The sequence below is a fragment of the Olea europaea genome, unplaced genomic scaffold (genome assembly GCF_002742605.1).
Source record: "Olea europaea var. sylvestris unplaced genomic scaffold, O_europaea_v1 scaffold635, whole genome shotgun sequence".
NCBI lineage: Eukaryota > Viridiplantae > Streptophyta > Magnoliopsida > Lamiales > Oleaceae > Olea > Olea europaea.
In genome coordinates, this window is record NW_019264714.1 from 193,028 (window position 1) to 207,140 (window position 14,113).

Below are 14,113 nucleotides of genomic sequence, written 5' to 3' on the forward strand. Positions count from 1 at the left end.
TTGAGGTTGATGCGGGGTGAATTTTTAAACTATTGCTTTTAATGCAATAGGAGTTAGGAAAGAATGTAGAGTTAACATTTGCTTAGGAGAACATTTACCAAATATGGTTATTGATATCATATTATGGTTTAAGATTCTTTTTAAATCAATCTTATTAAGTTAAGTAACGAAAATCATTATATATTAATTTTTACTTTGAAATTTAATCGAAGTGAAGATTCTTTTTCATCAATAATTTCTTTTAATTTTTAATCTATATAAAGCAAACATAGCATAGATACAGTGACATGATCCCCACAAATCAAGAAAGAATAACTGGAAAATAACTAAAAAAATAAAGCAGTGTCAAAGGATGCATCATGAAGGAGGCCAATTAATTTCTCTAAAGTTTTGTAGAGAGAAGAACTTGATGTATCACTTTTTCCAGATTCTTGTGAGATGATCCTTCTGAATTTTTAGCAGAATCTTTAGCCAATTTCATCCACTCGAGGGCCCTTTTCTTCATCTCTTTTCCCTTTTCTCCAATCATCAACTCTTTCACAAGAATTTCCACTTCATCCCTTTTTACATCACTATCGATTTCCATGCCAATCCCCCATTTGGTGCAGCTGAACCAACAGTTAGTCTGTTGCTCAGCAAAAAATGGCCAACAAATCATTGGCACTCCACTGCCAATACTCTCGAGAGTTGAATTCCATCCACTATGAGTTAAGAATCCTCCAATGGAAGGGTGGCTAAGAACTTTCTCCTGAGGGCACCAATTTGCCAGCAGGCTTCTTTCTTTGATGGCTTCAAGAAACTCTGGTGGTAAAATCGCTTCCTCCCCAATGACAAGATCCGGCCTTATGATCCACAAGAAGGTTTGACCACTATTTGCAAGGCCCCAAGCAAATTCAATGAGTTGTTTAGGTGTCATGACTGTTGTGCTTCCAAAATTTACATAGACAACAGAGTTTGGCTCTTTGGAATCTAGCCATTCCAGACAGTGTTGATCTTCTTTCCAAAGATTTGATCCAAGAATTTCTAGACTTTTATCTTCGACATCTTTCTGGAGAAAGTGCAAGGGCCCAACGGCATAAACTGGAGGTAGAATAGATGAAAGTGTCTCTACGCAGTCATGTTCTAGGTCTTCGAATGTATTCAAAATAATTGCTGAAGCTTTACGTGCCCTCTCAGTTTCCTGCAACACAAATTTAACCATATATTCGTCCAGGCTCGTGGTTCTTATGAAGCTTGGAATATCTTTCAAACGTATGCCTTCCATGCCCGGAATTTCGTCTTCTATAACTGTATCCAAGTATCCGTTTGTCAAATAACTTGCATCTGCAATCAAAGAAAGCCAATAAATGGTTGAATTAGGTTAAAATTATTGAAGAACGATACAATAGATAATATTTTTAGCTTCTTTTGTATGGTACGTTTCATATTACCTTTAAGGGGCACGTATCCCTCCTCGATGAGCTTGGCATACTGCGTGTAGGCCAAGAATCCACATGCACTGGCAGTCCAGAAGAGAACTTCAGGGATACCTAATTCTTCCGCAGCTTCAAGAGTGAAGCTCATAACTCCATCAGAAATAATGCTTGAAACCGGTGGTACATTTGAGGAAACTGTATCGTTTAGTCTAGCAAGGAGGTCCTTAAATGGAGCTAAGCAAGTATTGGTAGTGGATTCACACAAGGAGGAGACATCTTGTGTAGCATCGGCATCCGACACAGGAAGGCCATCGGGAATTGTCTCAAACCTAAAGGATGCGAGGCCTTTGAGTGAGTCGGGACCTCTAGATTTGAGAAGGCGTCCATGGTTGAACTCCGTGTTTACAAAAGTGACATGAAAACCTTTTTGATGGAGGAGTTTGGCTAGTTTCAACATGGGATTAATATGTCCTTGTGCAGGAAACGGTATGCAAACTACATGAGGCTTCTCTAACAAGCTTATAGAGCCCATTTTTTGTGAAAAGAATTGAAGATTTACAATATGTAATGCTTGAGAATTTGTAAGAGCAGCCCCCAGGTTATATAGAGGTCACAAATAGTGGGAGTCAAAAGTATTAGCATTATTCTTTATTATAATATTATGGCGGTGAAAATGGGAAGTCTAAAAAAGTTTTGTAATAGAAAATTGAGAATTTGTAAGAGCAGCCCCCAGGTCACATAGAGGTCTCGTGCCATGAGCTGTATGACGACAAAAATCAAGCCGTCAAACGTGACCATTTCTTTTTTTTGATACCCTATGCATGACCATTTATTACGTCGGCATGTAAATGTCCACGGAGCTGAAATTTGAAGCCTCTATTTGGTGCAGTTAAAATTTAAATTTTTAGAAAATTATGATAAAATTTAGCTTTTGTTTGAGCTTTATTTTTGAGTCAAAATAGTATTTTGTTGGAGAATGTGTGATTAAAAATGAGGAAAATTTTTGAATATTGTGTGTAAAATATTTCATTAAAAAATGTGTGGTTGAAAATGAATTTTTAAAAAAATGAGGAGCCAAGCATCGGTCTAATACATTGACAATTGAAAAATTAATCAACTATGAATTTTATAAAATATATATTAAAATTAATTATTGATTTTAACTTAAATTTTTTATTAAATTTTAAGCTACATTAAACAAGGACTAAGTAAATTTGAATACGCACGGTATCATTTAGTTATGCTGGAAAAATTACCTGCCATATTTGACATTTATGTAGGAGTAGAATTAGCAGTCATAGTTCCGTGTGAGCATTGTTATGAGTGAATGATTTAAATAAGGCAATAGTATAAGAATATTAAAAACGCAATAAGTTTTTAAATAATTGGTGCAATACAATTTCAACATTTATATATATATTTACAATACAATCTAATATTTCTTTTTGATGTAAGGAAACTTTGACGCAAATAAGATCGTATGGAATATTTGACATGTTAAATTGAAGAACATAATTATTTTTTGGGAAAATTGCAGAATAAGCCCCAAATCTTTGAAACATTAGCAGACTTTCCCCAAACATTTGATTTGTTGCAGCCGTCACGCCTAACATTTCCAAACGTTATTGTAGTGATTCACAGGGTTCGCGCCGATTCAAATTCATTTGTCGGTGAAGCCCTTTTGGATGGTTTCTATCCACAAATCCATTAGTTGACCAAAAATTTAACTTTCACCACATTTTTAATATTTTATAAAGAGGTAAAAAAGTAAAATTTCATTTATCACATTAAATAATAATTAAATTAAAAAATGAGAAATAAAAAAATACAGCACCTGTCTTCTTTCTCGCACCCCATCCCCCACCCCTAACCCCAACTCAAATCCAAAATCTACACCAACCACCTCCATCGCCGCCGCCGCCACCACCGTTACCGCCACCCCCACCTCCACCTCCACCTCCGTATCACTCTAAAAAGCCTAAACCTAGATCTATACATACAATTCTTCTATTTGTATAAATTTGAATCATATATTCTTCATCTTCATTTGGTGAATGCCAAAAGCAAAGAGGACGCCGAGGCTGTGGTGTTTTAAGGTTCAGAAAAAAGTGAAAAAATCAGAAAGAGGCTATAATCCAAGCAAATTAAGCATATCTCCAAGAAGGGAACAACAACCAGAAGGACAAATTTGCTTTCTTTAGCTCCATCTCTGCTTTTTCCCCTTTCTTTATCTCTTTCCTTCACTTTGGTACTATTTTCAAGAATTTAATCACTAACTCAGCTCACAAATACTCAATCTTTTCACTCCTACTACTTCTTTTGCTTTATTTTTCATCGAAGCACCAACAATTATACTTCACGTAAGCATCACTGAGGCAAAATTTTCTGACTTTTTATTCATTTCTCTACACGTACTTATAAAGTTTTCAACTTTAGGTTTATACAGATAGAAGAATTGTATGTATAGATCTAGGGTTAGGCCCTTTTTAGAGTGATACTAAGGAGGTGGTGGAGGTGGTGTCGATGGTGGTTGGTGTGGATTTTGGATTTGAGGTGGGGGTGGGGTGAGAGAAAGAAGACAAGGGTTATGTTTTTTTATTTCTCATTTTTCAATTTAATTATTTATTTAATGTGATAAATTAAAATTTACTCTTTTACCCCTTTTTAAAATATTAAAAATGTGGTCAAAGTTAAATTTTTTGTCAACTAATGGATTTGTGAATGGAAACTGTCCAAAAGAGCCTCACCTGCAATGTTTGAAAATGTTAGGGGTGATGGCTACAACATATCAAATGTTTGGAAAAAGTCTACTAATGTTTTAAAGGTTTGGACTTCTGCTGCAATTTTCCCTTATTTTTTTATTATATGGAGTATGGAAATCGAGCGTGTGTAAAATTTTCTTGTAAAATTATTTTCATAATAGTAAAAACTGCAATGACGAAAGATGACATAATTTAATATTAAGTCGAGCATCTATAAATTTTGCGTATTATTATTTATCTATTTTTATATTTGCAATTTAATTATTTTTTATCTATCGAATTAGGGTTTCTAATATAAGGTAGACAAGAAATCATATACATTGCCTAATTTATTTTATGGCTAATTAATTGATTATAAACAGATTGCTTCAAGTAGTGGCTTGATGACAATAGATTAAAACCCTTATTTTAATTGCTGCACATTTATTTTATTGCAGTTTCATCTTCAACTTCATTAGAAGGACAACAGAGTGCTTTTGCATTTATTAATTAATTAATTAATTAATTATTAATTATTATTTTTTAAGTAGCTTTTCCTGAGGTGAAATGAGTTTGAATAATGCCATTTAGCTTAAGTGACATTAGGACCTCTGTAGGTGGAATAACGTGACACTTTATTTTATTTTATTAGATAATAATATCTTATTCAAATAAGTATTTTAGCACTGTTATTGTTATTGTTAGATAGCATTAATTATAATTTTGTATAATGTCGAAGTATTCAACTATTCGTTCAATTCAAATCTAAAATCATTATAGGTCAACAATTGTATATTTGCACTTGTTCTTCTTTACGCTGCATCAAAAGGCAAATTATTAATCCAATGCCCAAGGTCTCATCATTTTATTTTTCTGTTTCACTAATAAGAATTACAAAAGCACGTTGTTCTATTTTAGTTTTATTTCTGCCAACATAAAATAAGATATTGAACAAATTTTTCATAGAGGTAACAAAGTTAGAAGTCAATCAAAGTATTCATAACGAACATCGCAACATATTTTCAAAATGAAAAGTCATTAAACAACAATTTAGAAGCCAAAAATGACCACTATAAATGGATTTAATAATTCAATATTTTATCTTTCAAGTATGCGTAAATTTTGACTATTATAATTGAAAGTAAATGTCATAATCCTAGTTCATTTCTATTTTTGTACTTTAATTTAATTAAAAATCTATTTGGCATCAATTTAATTAACAAATCTTGCTCGTATAATTAAATACAAAAGTAAGATGAAAGTGAGCCCCTACAATAAATGAATTTAGAACTTCGGGAATTGGAAACCAAAGGCCCCCTACCTTCTGTAATGGTAACTAAGTAACTAACTATCCTATTATCACATTTGATAAGGTGGTCGGAAAGTTTTATGGTTTGTCTGAGCTTCATTTTTGGGTTATTAGATTCTGAAATAATGATATTTTGGCGAATGTATAATTAAAAAGTATGGAAAAATTTTGTTACCTATAAAATTATTTTATTGAAAAAATAAAATAAAAAATAAATTTGAAAAACAAACTTTTAAAAAGCCAGAGTTAAACGGAGAATTAAATATTACATGTAAAATACGAGAGGTATATAACTATATATGGGTTCTAATTTATCACTGAATGCTGTGGACATATCAGAGCCGACGTAGAAAGTGGTCTGCGGTCATGCATTGCAAGTAGCCACACCAAAATGACAAGCAAGTCGCAAAAGTATGTGAATGTATCACAACTTTAACTTTCGATTGATCGCTTACCAGATAATGCATTTAAAAGTAAATTCGGGTTTGAAAAAAGAGAGATTTTCGGCTTCCATTAGGACGAGTTTGACTTCCCATTTCACCGCGCATAATATTTTAATAAAATGCTAACTTTTGAATCCCCCTTGTGGCCTATGTATAAATTGAGAGCTGCTCCTACAAAATTCTCAAAGTATTACATTGCAACTCTTCAATTCCTTGTTCTCTTGTCTTAAGTAATTTCAATTCTTTTAGCTAAAAATGGGTTCTATTCACTTGTTAAAGAAGCCTCATGTGGTTTGCATACCATTCCCTGCACAGGGACACATCAATCCCATGTTCAAACTAGCCAAACTCCTTCATCAAAAAGGTTTTCATATCACTTTTGTGAACACAGAGTTCAACCATGGACGCCTCCTCAAATCTAGAGGTCCCGACTCGCTCAAAGGCCTTGCGTCCTTTAGATTTGAGACAATTCCTGATGGCCTTCCTATGTCGGATGCTGACGCTACACAAGATATCCCCTCCTTGTGTGAATCCACCACCAATACTTGCTTAGCTCCTTTTAAGGACCTCCTTGCTAGACTAAACGATACGGTTTCCTCAAATGTACCTCCGGTTTCATGCATTATTTCTGATGGAGCCATGAGCTTCACCCTACGGATTGAGTCGAGCTTTTGAGTATTTGGCCGAATTCGATACGAACTTTAATCGATTTTCAATTCTCAATTTATTTAACCAATGTCCAACAATTGAAGCTGCGGAAGAATTAAGCATCCCTAAAGTTCTCTTCTGGACTACCAGTGCATGTGGCTTCTTGGCCTACACACAGTATGCCAAGCTCATTGAGAAGGGATAATATGTGCCCCTTCAAGGTAATGTGGAACGTACTATATTAGACATTGAAGAAAAAAGAAGCTAAAACGTTATCTATTATATCGGCCTTCAATAATTTTAACCTAATTCAACCATTTATTTGCATTTTTTGATTGCAGATGCAAGTGACTTGACCAACGGATACTTGGATACAATTATAGCAGACGAAATTCAGGGCATGGAAGGCATACGATTGAAAGATATTCCAAGCTTCATAAGAACCACAAGCCTAGACGAATATATGGTCAAATTTATGATGCAGGAAACTGAGAGGGCACGTAGAGCTTCTGCCATTATTTTGAATACATTTGAAGACCTAGAACAATACTGCATAAAGACTCTTTCATCTATTTTGCCTCCAGTTTATGCCATTGGGCCCTTGCACTTTCTCCAAAAAGACGTCGAAGATAAAAGTCTAGAAATTCTTGGATCAAATCTTTGAAAGAAGATCAACACTGTCTTGAATGGCTCGATTCCAAAGAGCCAAACTCTGTTGTCTATGTAAATTTTGGAAGCATAACGGTCATGACACTTAACCAACTTATTGAATTTGCATGGGGCCTTGCAAATAGTAATCAAACTTTTTTGTGGATCATAAGGCCAAATCTTGTCACCGGGAACAATGCCATTCTTCCACCGGAATTTATTGAGGCCACCAAAGAGAGAAGTCTGATGGCAAATTGGTGCTCTCAGGAAAAAGTTCTTAGCCACCCTTCCATTGGAGGATTCTTAACACATAGTGGATGGAATTCGACTCTTGAAAGTGTTGGTAGTGGAGTCCCAATGATCTGTTGGCCATTTTTTGCTGAACAACAAACTAACTGTTGGTTTAGCTGCACCAAATGGGGGATTGGCATGGAAATTGACAGTGATGTAAAGAGGGATGAAGTGGAAATTCTTGTAAAAGAATTGATGATTGGAGAAAAGGGAAAAGAGATGAAGGAGAAGGCCTCGAAGTGGAAAAATTTGGCTAAAGTTTCTGCTAAAAATTTAGAAGGGTCATCCTACAAGAATATGGAAAAACTGATACATCAAGTTCTTCTCTCTCCAAAATTTTAAATAATGCTGTCTTTTGTGAAACTAATCATGCTATAAATCCATGCTTAAATTTAGATGGGACACGTGTCGATACATGATTAGATACTTTCGAAACAGAACTCCCACAGTATTGAAATCTTCATTGTCCATAAAAGAAAGGGTTCACCGCCCAAAAATATAGGTGTAATTTGTGCACGAATTAGTGCTTGGAGCCCATAGAAATACACTACCAATATGTACAGACCTTTATTGTCACACAAAAATTAATTTCAACTTCAGAGTCCTTAAATAAGTTATAAGAACGTTAGCAAACATTCAATTCCACAACCAAGTTAACGAAAGTAACCGTAGAGCTCCAAGAAGAAAATGCAAAAGCTCCACAGGTTTCTAACATCTGTAGTCGGTTCCGTTAAGACTACTCTAAAGAATCTGAACGGAAGCAAAGCGTTGGAACCAATAATCGGCCATGATGCAAATTGACCAGGTTTACATATTGTCTCATCATTCTCGTGTACTCTCAAGTTCAAAGCAATGTACTTTCTAAATCTTTCCAATTTTCCATTATCAACATGATCATAGAGAAAACATCCAAAAATCTTCAAATCAGGATCTGTTTGATTGCAAGAATGAAATTTGGGTAGAAAACAAGAATTGCCTAAAACTTGTTTTACTGGGAATTGTCAATTAAATGTATTTGATTGGTATAATTTTTTACCTATATAATATTAAAATTTTGGATATTTTGGTATTCGTTTGACTTTATTTTTCATGAAAAGTGCCAATTAAAGAGATAAAACTTGTTATAATTGGGGATATAATTTGTTTCAATTACAAAAGAAAAAAACTTGGAAAACCAAAAATCACTAAACCCATGGGAAAACCAATTCCTCAAAAAGGTTGAAAAAGGGGTCACGTGAGGTGTTGCCAAGAAAACCAATTGCTAAGAAAATTTGGCCAATCAAACATGTAAAAAGGTGGAAAATGGATTTTAATTTTCTACTTCTATAAAAAATTTGTGCATTCGAACAGGGCATTAGAGTAATTAGCAAGAGTATAGACCATGACTCTTTAAGATTCTTTTTGTCAATGTCAGTTGAAGGTTAGCGAATAAAAAGTATATAGTTTGTTTTAGCTTAAAATGACTTAAGTAAACCAGCATCAGAGAGCATACAATATAATTTTTACATCAAAGTCCTATTCATCCATCCTACCACATTATTGTGCATAGGGGCAAACCCAAACCTTTAGTATTGTGGGGTCAAAATTTTAAAAATAATTTTTTTACTAAACAACATAATATCAATAAAAATAAATTTATATGTATTTTGACACTTTGAAAACGTCGTATAATTACATCATTAATAATATTATTAAATAAATTTTGCTACTCGTATAGTTTTGTTTATCATTTTATTGGCAAATGCTGAGCTAACATTGAGTAAATTAAATTGAATATAGAAATTGAATGAATTGAAATAAAATTCAAGTTTGGTTCAAGAAGTAAATGAAATTCAAATTTAAAGCAAATAAAATTTGAAAGTAATTCAAATTGCATTTAATCCATAACGATCCTAATCATATTTCATGTAAAATTTCCGAATGAAACGATATAAATTATATTGAAAAATTTATTGTGAAAAAATAATAATTAATTGAATTTTTTAAAAGAAAAAAATGAGTTAGACGTCTTTTTTGAGGCAAACGTTTGATACATATTTAACTATTTTCGATATCCGTTTGGACCATTCGATATGAAAACAATGTAGTTTTCGAAACAAACTTTTACATGACATAGACGATTTGTGAATTCAGATAGTACATGATCGCAAACAAATTTTTAAAGTTAGAATATTATTGAAATTATCAAAATACTAGTTTCAAACGCCCTACTTTAACATGTCATAACTTTTGCTATAGTTGACCACTTCGTATGCCATTAAGAAGTGAAAAACTAGGCCATGAGCACTTCGAAATAATATTAAAAATGTAACATTTTGACTTCATTTGACATTCTGACGACTGTATCAAAGTAGATTGTAAAAAAAAGGGGGGGGGGGGGGGGGGGGGGGGCAAAATTTTGTGGGGTCATTGGACCCCCTGCAGACACTAGTTTTTTTTATAGACTTTACAAACCATGTATCTTGTTATTAAATTCAAACTAATTCATGTAACTCTCAAGTACACGAATAAACTAGTGCATTAATGTATACATGAATAATTTCAAAAGACATGAATGAACTTGATTAGATAAATGATGAACTTGACTAAATAAATAAAGTTATTTCAACACCAATTCGAGGTAACTTTGAATAAACATCCAAACTTCATAAATGCATCAAACATCAACATCTTGTGAAAATGTCAGTAATATGATTTTGAGACTTCACAAACTTGGAACTCGATATAATGTTTGTCAACAATCTCGAATAAAATGATATTTAATTTCAATATACTAGCTTTGATCAAGAAAAACGAGATTTTTAGCCAAGGATAATGCTAACTTGTTATCAATAAAAATCTCAATTGGATCACCTGATTACTAGTGAACTTCTTTTAACTATTTTCAAAATCTAATTGCTTGACAAACACACAATGCAATCGCAACATATTCTACTTAACATTCGAGAGCATAACAAATTGTTACTTCTTTCGAAGACCATTTGAAAGTCGTATCTAACGTAATTATACTTGCAAAGTTTTTATTTGATGCACTACATTATAGTTGCACTCAAAGCCTTTGATCTTTGCTCATCATGGCACTTTTATGTCACCAACTTTTTTCATGGGATACTTATGATCAACATTCCATAATTAGCATATATTGTCTATAATATAATAATGGTTTATGTCTAAGAATTCCATTGGCGGGGCATAAACAACTTATTTGCCATCATATGTATAGAAAATAAATATAAAATACAACAATTTTTTTTCCCTTATGTTCAAAGCACGTAAGTAGAATATTTTGACAGAAACCATCATAAAGGACAAGATATGCTAGTTAACGAAATATCGGAAAAAAAATCAACAAAAAAGTTAAGGGCTACTGTTAAAATGTCAAAAGATTGAATACCTTAAATACAATTAAAATGTGGGGTAGCAAGATAAGTGTATTTTAAACACTTATTCAAAATTTTAAATTTACTTAACATATGATTATTTAATGGAATTCTACTATTTTAGTGTATATTGTGCGTTTATAAATTAAACCCCGGCTTAAGTTGACTGACCAAAAAAAAAGAAAGACGGAATTTGGAACTTTTCACAGCCGACATAGCATTACTTATGTGAATATATCATACGATTCAATTGGTCACATAACAAATAATGTGGAATAACATTATTTAGCATTAGTAACGTAGAACACTAGTTCAGACGTAAACATATCGTAGGTTTTATTAAATAGGTCATAATTTTCTGTATTTAATTGAACATGTAATTTAATATTATTAATGTTGTCACTATGTTGAACAAAAATGATGCTAAATAATAGGATTTTGATACTTAAACACCGGAATTGACCGATCCCTCACAATAGGGGGCCCACAATGAATAAAAAAATCGTGAACCCCCTATTGTGAGGGAATCGGTGACAACTCAATATACGCGTAGCAAGATCCTAAATAATATTACTCAATAATATATTCTAAATAAAAAATTGCGTTTGGACCGCAACTAGATTTTATTGTCATATAGCTTGAGAGAGAGAGAGAGAGAGAGAGAGAGAGAGAGAGTTCTAACTTTCTATTTATGAGTAGTTTGACTTCCCACTTCACCGACTAATGTCACATAATATTATAACAAATAAGTGCACTCAATTGAGATTTTGATAGATTTTAAAAATTATGAATTCTAATGAATTTCTTGAATTCGAATAGATTTCTACAAAATCTATAAGAATCTCAATAAAAATTGTGAAATTTCAAAAAAAAATTGATATATGTATTTTTAAGCTTTAAATTCATCCAAAACTTTTTAAATTCCTTTATTAGTGAAATCTTTATAAATTCATGAGTTATGAAAAATACCTAAATTGTAAAGGATTTCATTAAATTCATCAAAATCTTAGTTGGCGACACCTATATAATCTAGTAAAAATTTCAATTAAGGGCACTTTAATTTAGAAGGATTTTTAAAATTAATCAAAATACCTGCGAGGACAACTCTCAAAATGCTAACTTTTGACTCGCTTCTATGTATATAAATTGAGAGTTGCTGCTAACAAATTCTCACGCATTACATTGCAACTCTTCAATTCTTGAGCTTGTTCTCTTCACCTCGTCATACGAATTTCAATTCTTTTCATTAGAAAATGGGCTCTATTATCTTGATAGAAAAGCCTCATGTAGTTTGCACCCCCATAATCCCATTCCCTGCGAAAGGACACATTAATCCCATGTTGAAACTAGCAAAACTGCTTAATCAAAAAGGTTTTATTGTCACATTTGTGAACACAGAGTTCAACCATAGACGCCTTCTCAAATCCAGAGATCCCGACTCACTCAAAAGCCTCACGTCCTTTAGATTTGAAACAATTCCTGATGGCCCTCCTTTATCGGATGCTGATTCTACACAAGATATCCACTACCAATGATTGCTTAGCTCCATTTAAGGACCTCCTTGTTAGAATAAACGATACAAATTCCTCCAACGTACCACCGGTTTCATGCATTATTCTGATGCAATTATGAGCTTCACCCTTGAAGCTATTGAAGAATTAGGCATACATTCATGAAGTTCTCTTTTAGACTATTAGTGCTTCTGGCTTCTTGGCCTACACGAAGTATGCCGAGCTCATTAAGAAGGGATACGTGCCCCCATAAAGGTAAGATGGACTATAGTAGACATTGTCAAATACGGAGAAAGAAACTCAAGTCTCATCTAGTCCCTGTTTGGTTCAGCTTAAAAAGTGAACTAAAATATAAATCAGAGTCAATATTTAATTTCAACTACGCGTTTCAAGGGACCCACATCTTTTTAACTACACGTTCCATCAATCAAAATATACTAAAAATTTGATTTCATTTAAACCAAACATGGGCCTATTGTATTGTTCTCAATAATATAATTTTGAGTTTTTAACCTAATTCAACCATTTCTTTGCTTTCGTTTATTTCAGATGCAAGTTACTTGACCAACGGATACTTGGATACAATTATAGCAGACGAAATTCTAGGCATGGAAGGCACACGTTTGAAAGATATATTCCAACCTTCATAAGAACCATGAGCATAGATGAATATACAGTTAAATTTATGATGCAGGAAACTAAGAGGGCACTTATATCTTCTGCCATTATTTTGAATACATTTGAAGACCTAGAATAAGACTGCACAAAGACGATGTCATCTATTTTTCCTCCAATTTGTGCCATTGGGCCCTTGCACTTGCTCCAAAAAGATGTAAAAGATAAAAGTCTAGAAATTCTTAGATCAAATCTTTGGAAAGAAGATCGACACTATCTTGAATGGCTCGATTTAAAAGAGCCAAACTCTGTTGTCTATGTAAATTTTGGAAGCATAACAATCATCACGTCTAAATAACTCATTGAATTTGCTTGGGGCCTTACACATAGTAATCAAACATTCTTGTGGATCATAAGGCCGGATCTTGTCACTGGGGACGACGCAATTCTTCCACTGGAATTTCTTGAAGCCACCAAAGAAAGGAGTCTGCTGGCAAATTGGAGCCCTCAAGAGAAAGTTCTTAGCTGTCCTTCCATTAGAGGATTCTTAACTCACAGCGGATAGAATTCGACTCTTGAAAGTATTGGCAGTGGAGAACCAATGATTTGTTAGCCACTTTTCTCCGAGCAACAGACTAACTGTTAATTTAGCCGCACCAAATGGGGGATTGGCATGGAAATGGAAAGTGGAAATTCTTGTGGAAGAATTGATGGTCGGAGAAAATGGAAAAGAGATGAAGAGAAGGGCCCTGGAGTGGAAGAAACTGGCTCAAGATTCTGCTAAAAAATCAGAAGGATCATCTTACAAGAATCTGAAAAAACTAATACATCAAGTTCTTCTCTTGGCAAAATTTTAGATAATCTAAATTAAATGATTTATTTCTTTTATGAAGCATCCTTTTTCCCCCCTAGCTTCTTTTATTTTTATTATTATTATTATTATTATATTATTATTATTATTATTATTATTATCATCATCATCATCATCATCATCATCATCATCATCATTGTATGCCTTTTGTTCTTTGATTTGAAAAAATCATGTGTTAAATTTTTTATTTTTATTTTTTTGAGTTTCAAGTGCAATAGTCAATAGATGTTCTCCTAGTTGA

At 33.2% G+C, this 14,113-nt stretch overlaps 1 protein-coding gene and 2 pseudogenes across 1 annotated transcript; 2 read left to right on the forward strand and 1 right to left on the reverse strand.

Annotated features, from left to right (window-relative positions):
- Positions 1 to 238: 238 nt before the first annotated feature.
- LOC111389939 (7-deoxyloganetin glucosyltransferase-like) lies at positions 239 to 1,995 on the reverse strand. Its single transcript, XM_023014924.1, has 2 exons — positions 1,431 to 1,995; positions 239 to 1,323 (listed from the first exon to the last, which is right to left on the reverse strand). The coding sequence occupies exons 1-2, from the start codon at positions 1,945 to 1,947 to the stop codon at positions 383 to 385; spliced, it is 1,458 nt and encodes a 485-aa protein (XP_022870692.1). The 5' UTR covers positions 1,948 to 1,995; the 3' UTR covers positions 239 to 382.
- Positions 1,996 to 6,082: 4,087 nt separating this feature from the next.
- LOC111389961 lies at positions 6,083 to 7,841 on the forward strand (annotated as a pseudogene).
- A 4,287-nt stretch (positions 7,842 to 12,128) lies between these two features.
- LOC111389954 lies at positions 12,129 to 13,858 on the forward strand (annotated as a pseudogene).
- The last annotated feature ends 255 nt before the right edge of the window (positions 13,859 to 14,113 follow it).

Bases quoted from the DNA above. Each gene is read 5' to 3' on its own strand.
- LOC111389939 (XM_023014924.1), bottom strand. From the start codon at position 1,947: ATGGGCTCTATAAGCTTGTTAGAGAAGCCTCATGTAGTTTGCATACCG. The intron at 1,324-1,430 runs GTAATATGAAAC...CTTTGATTGCAG, and splicing joins GGGATACGTGCCCCTTAAAG to ATGCAAGTTATTTGACAAAC.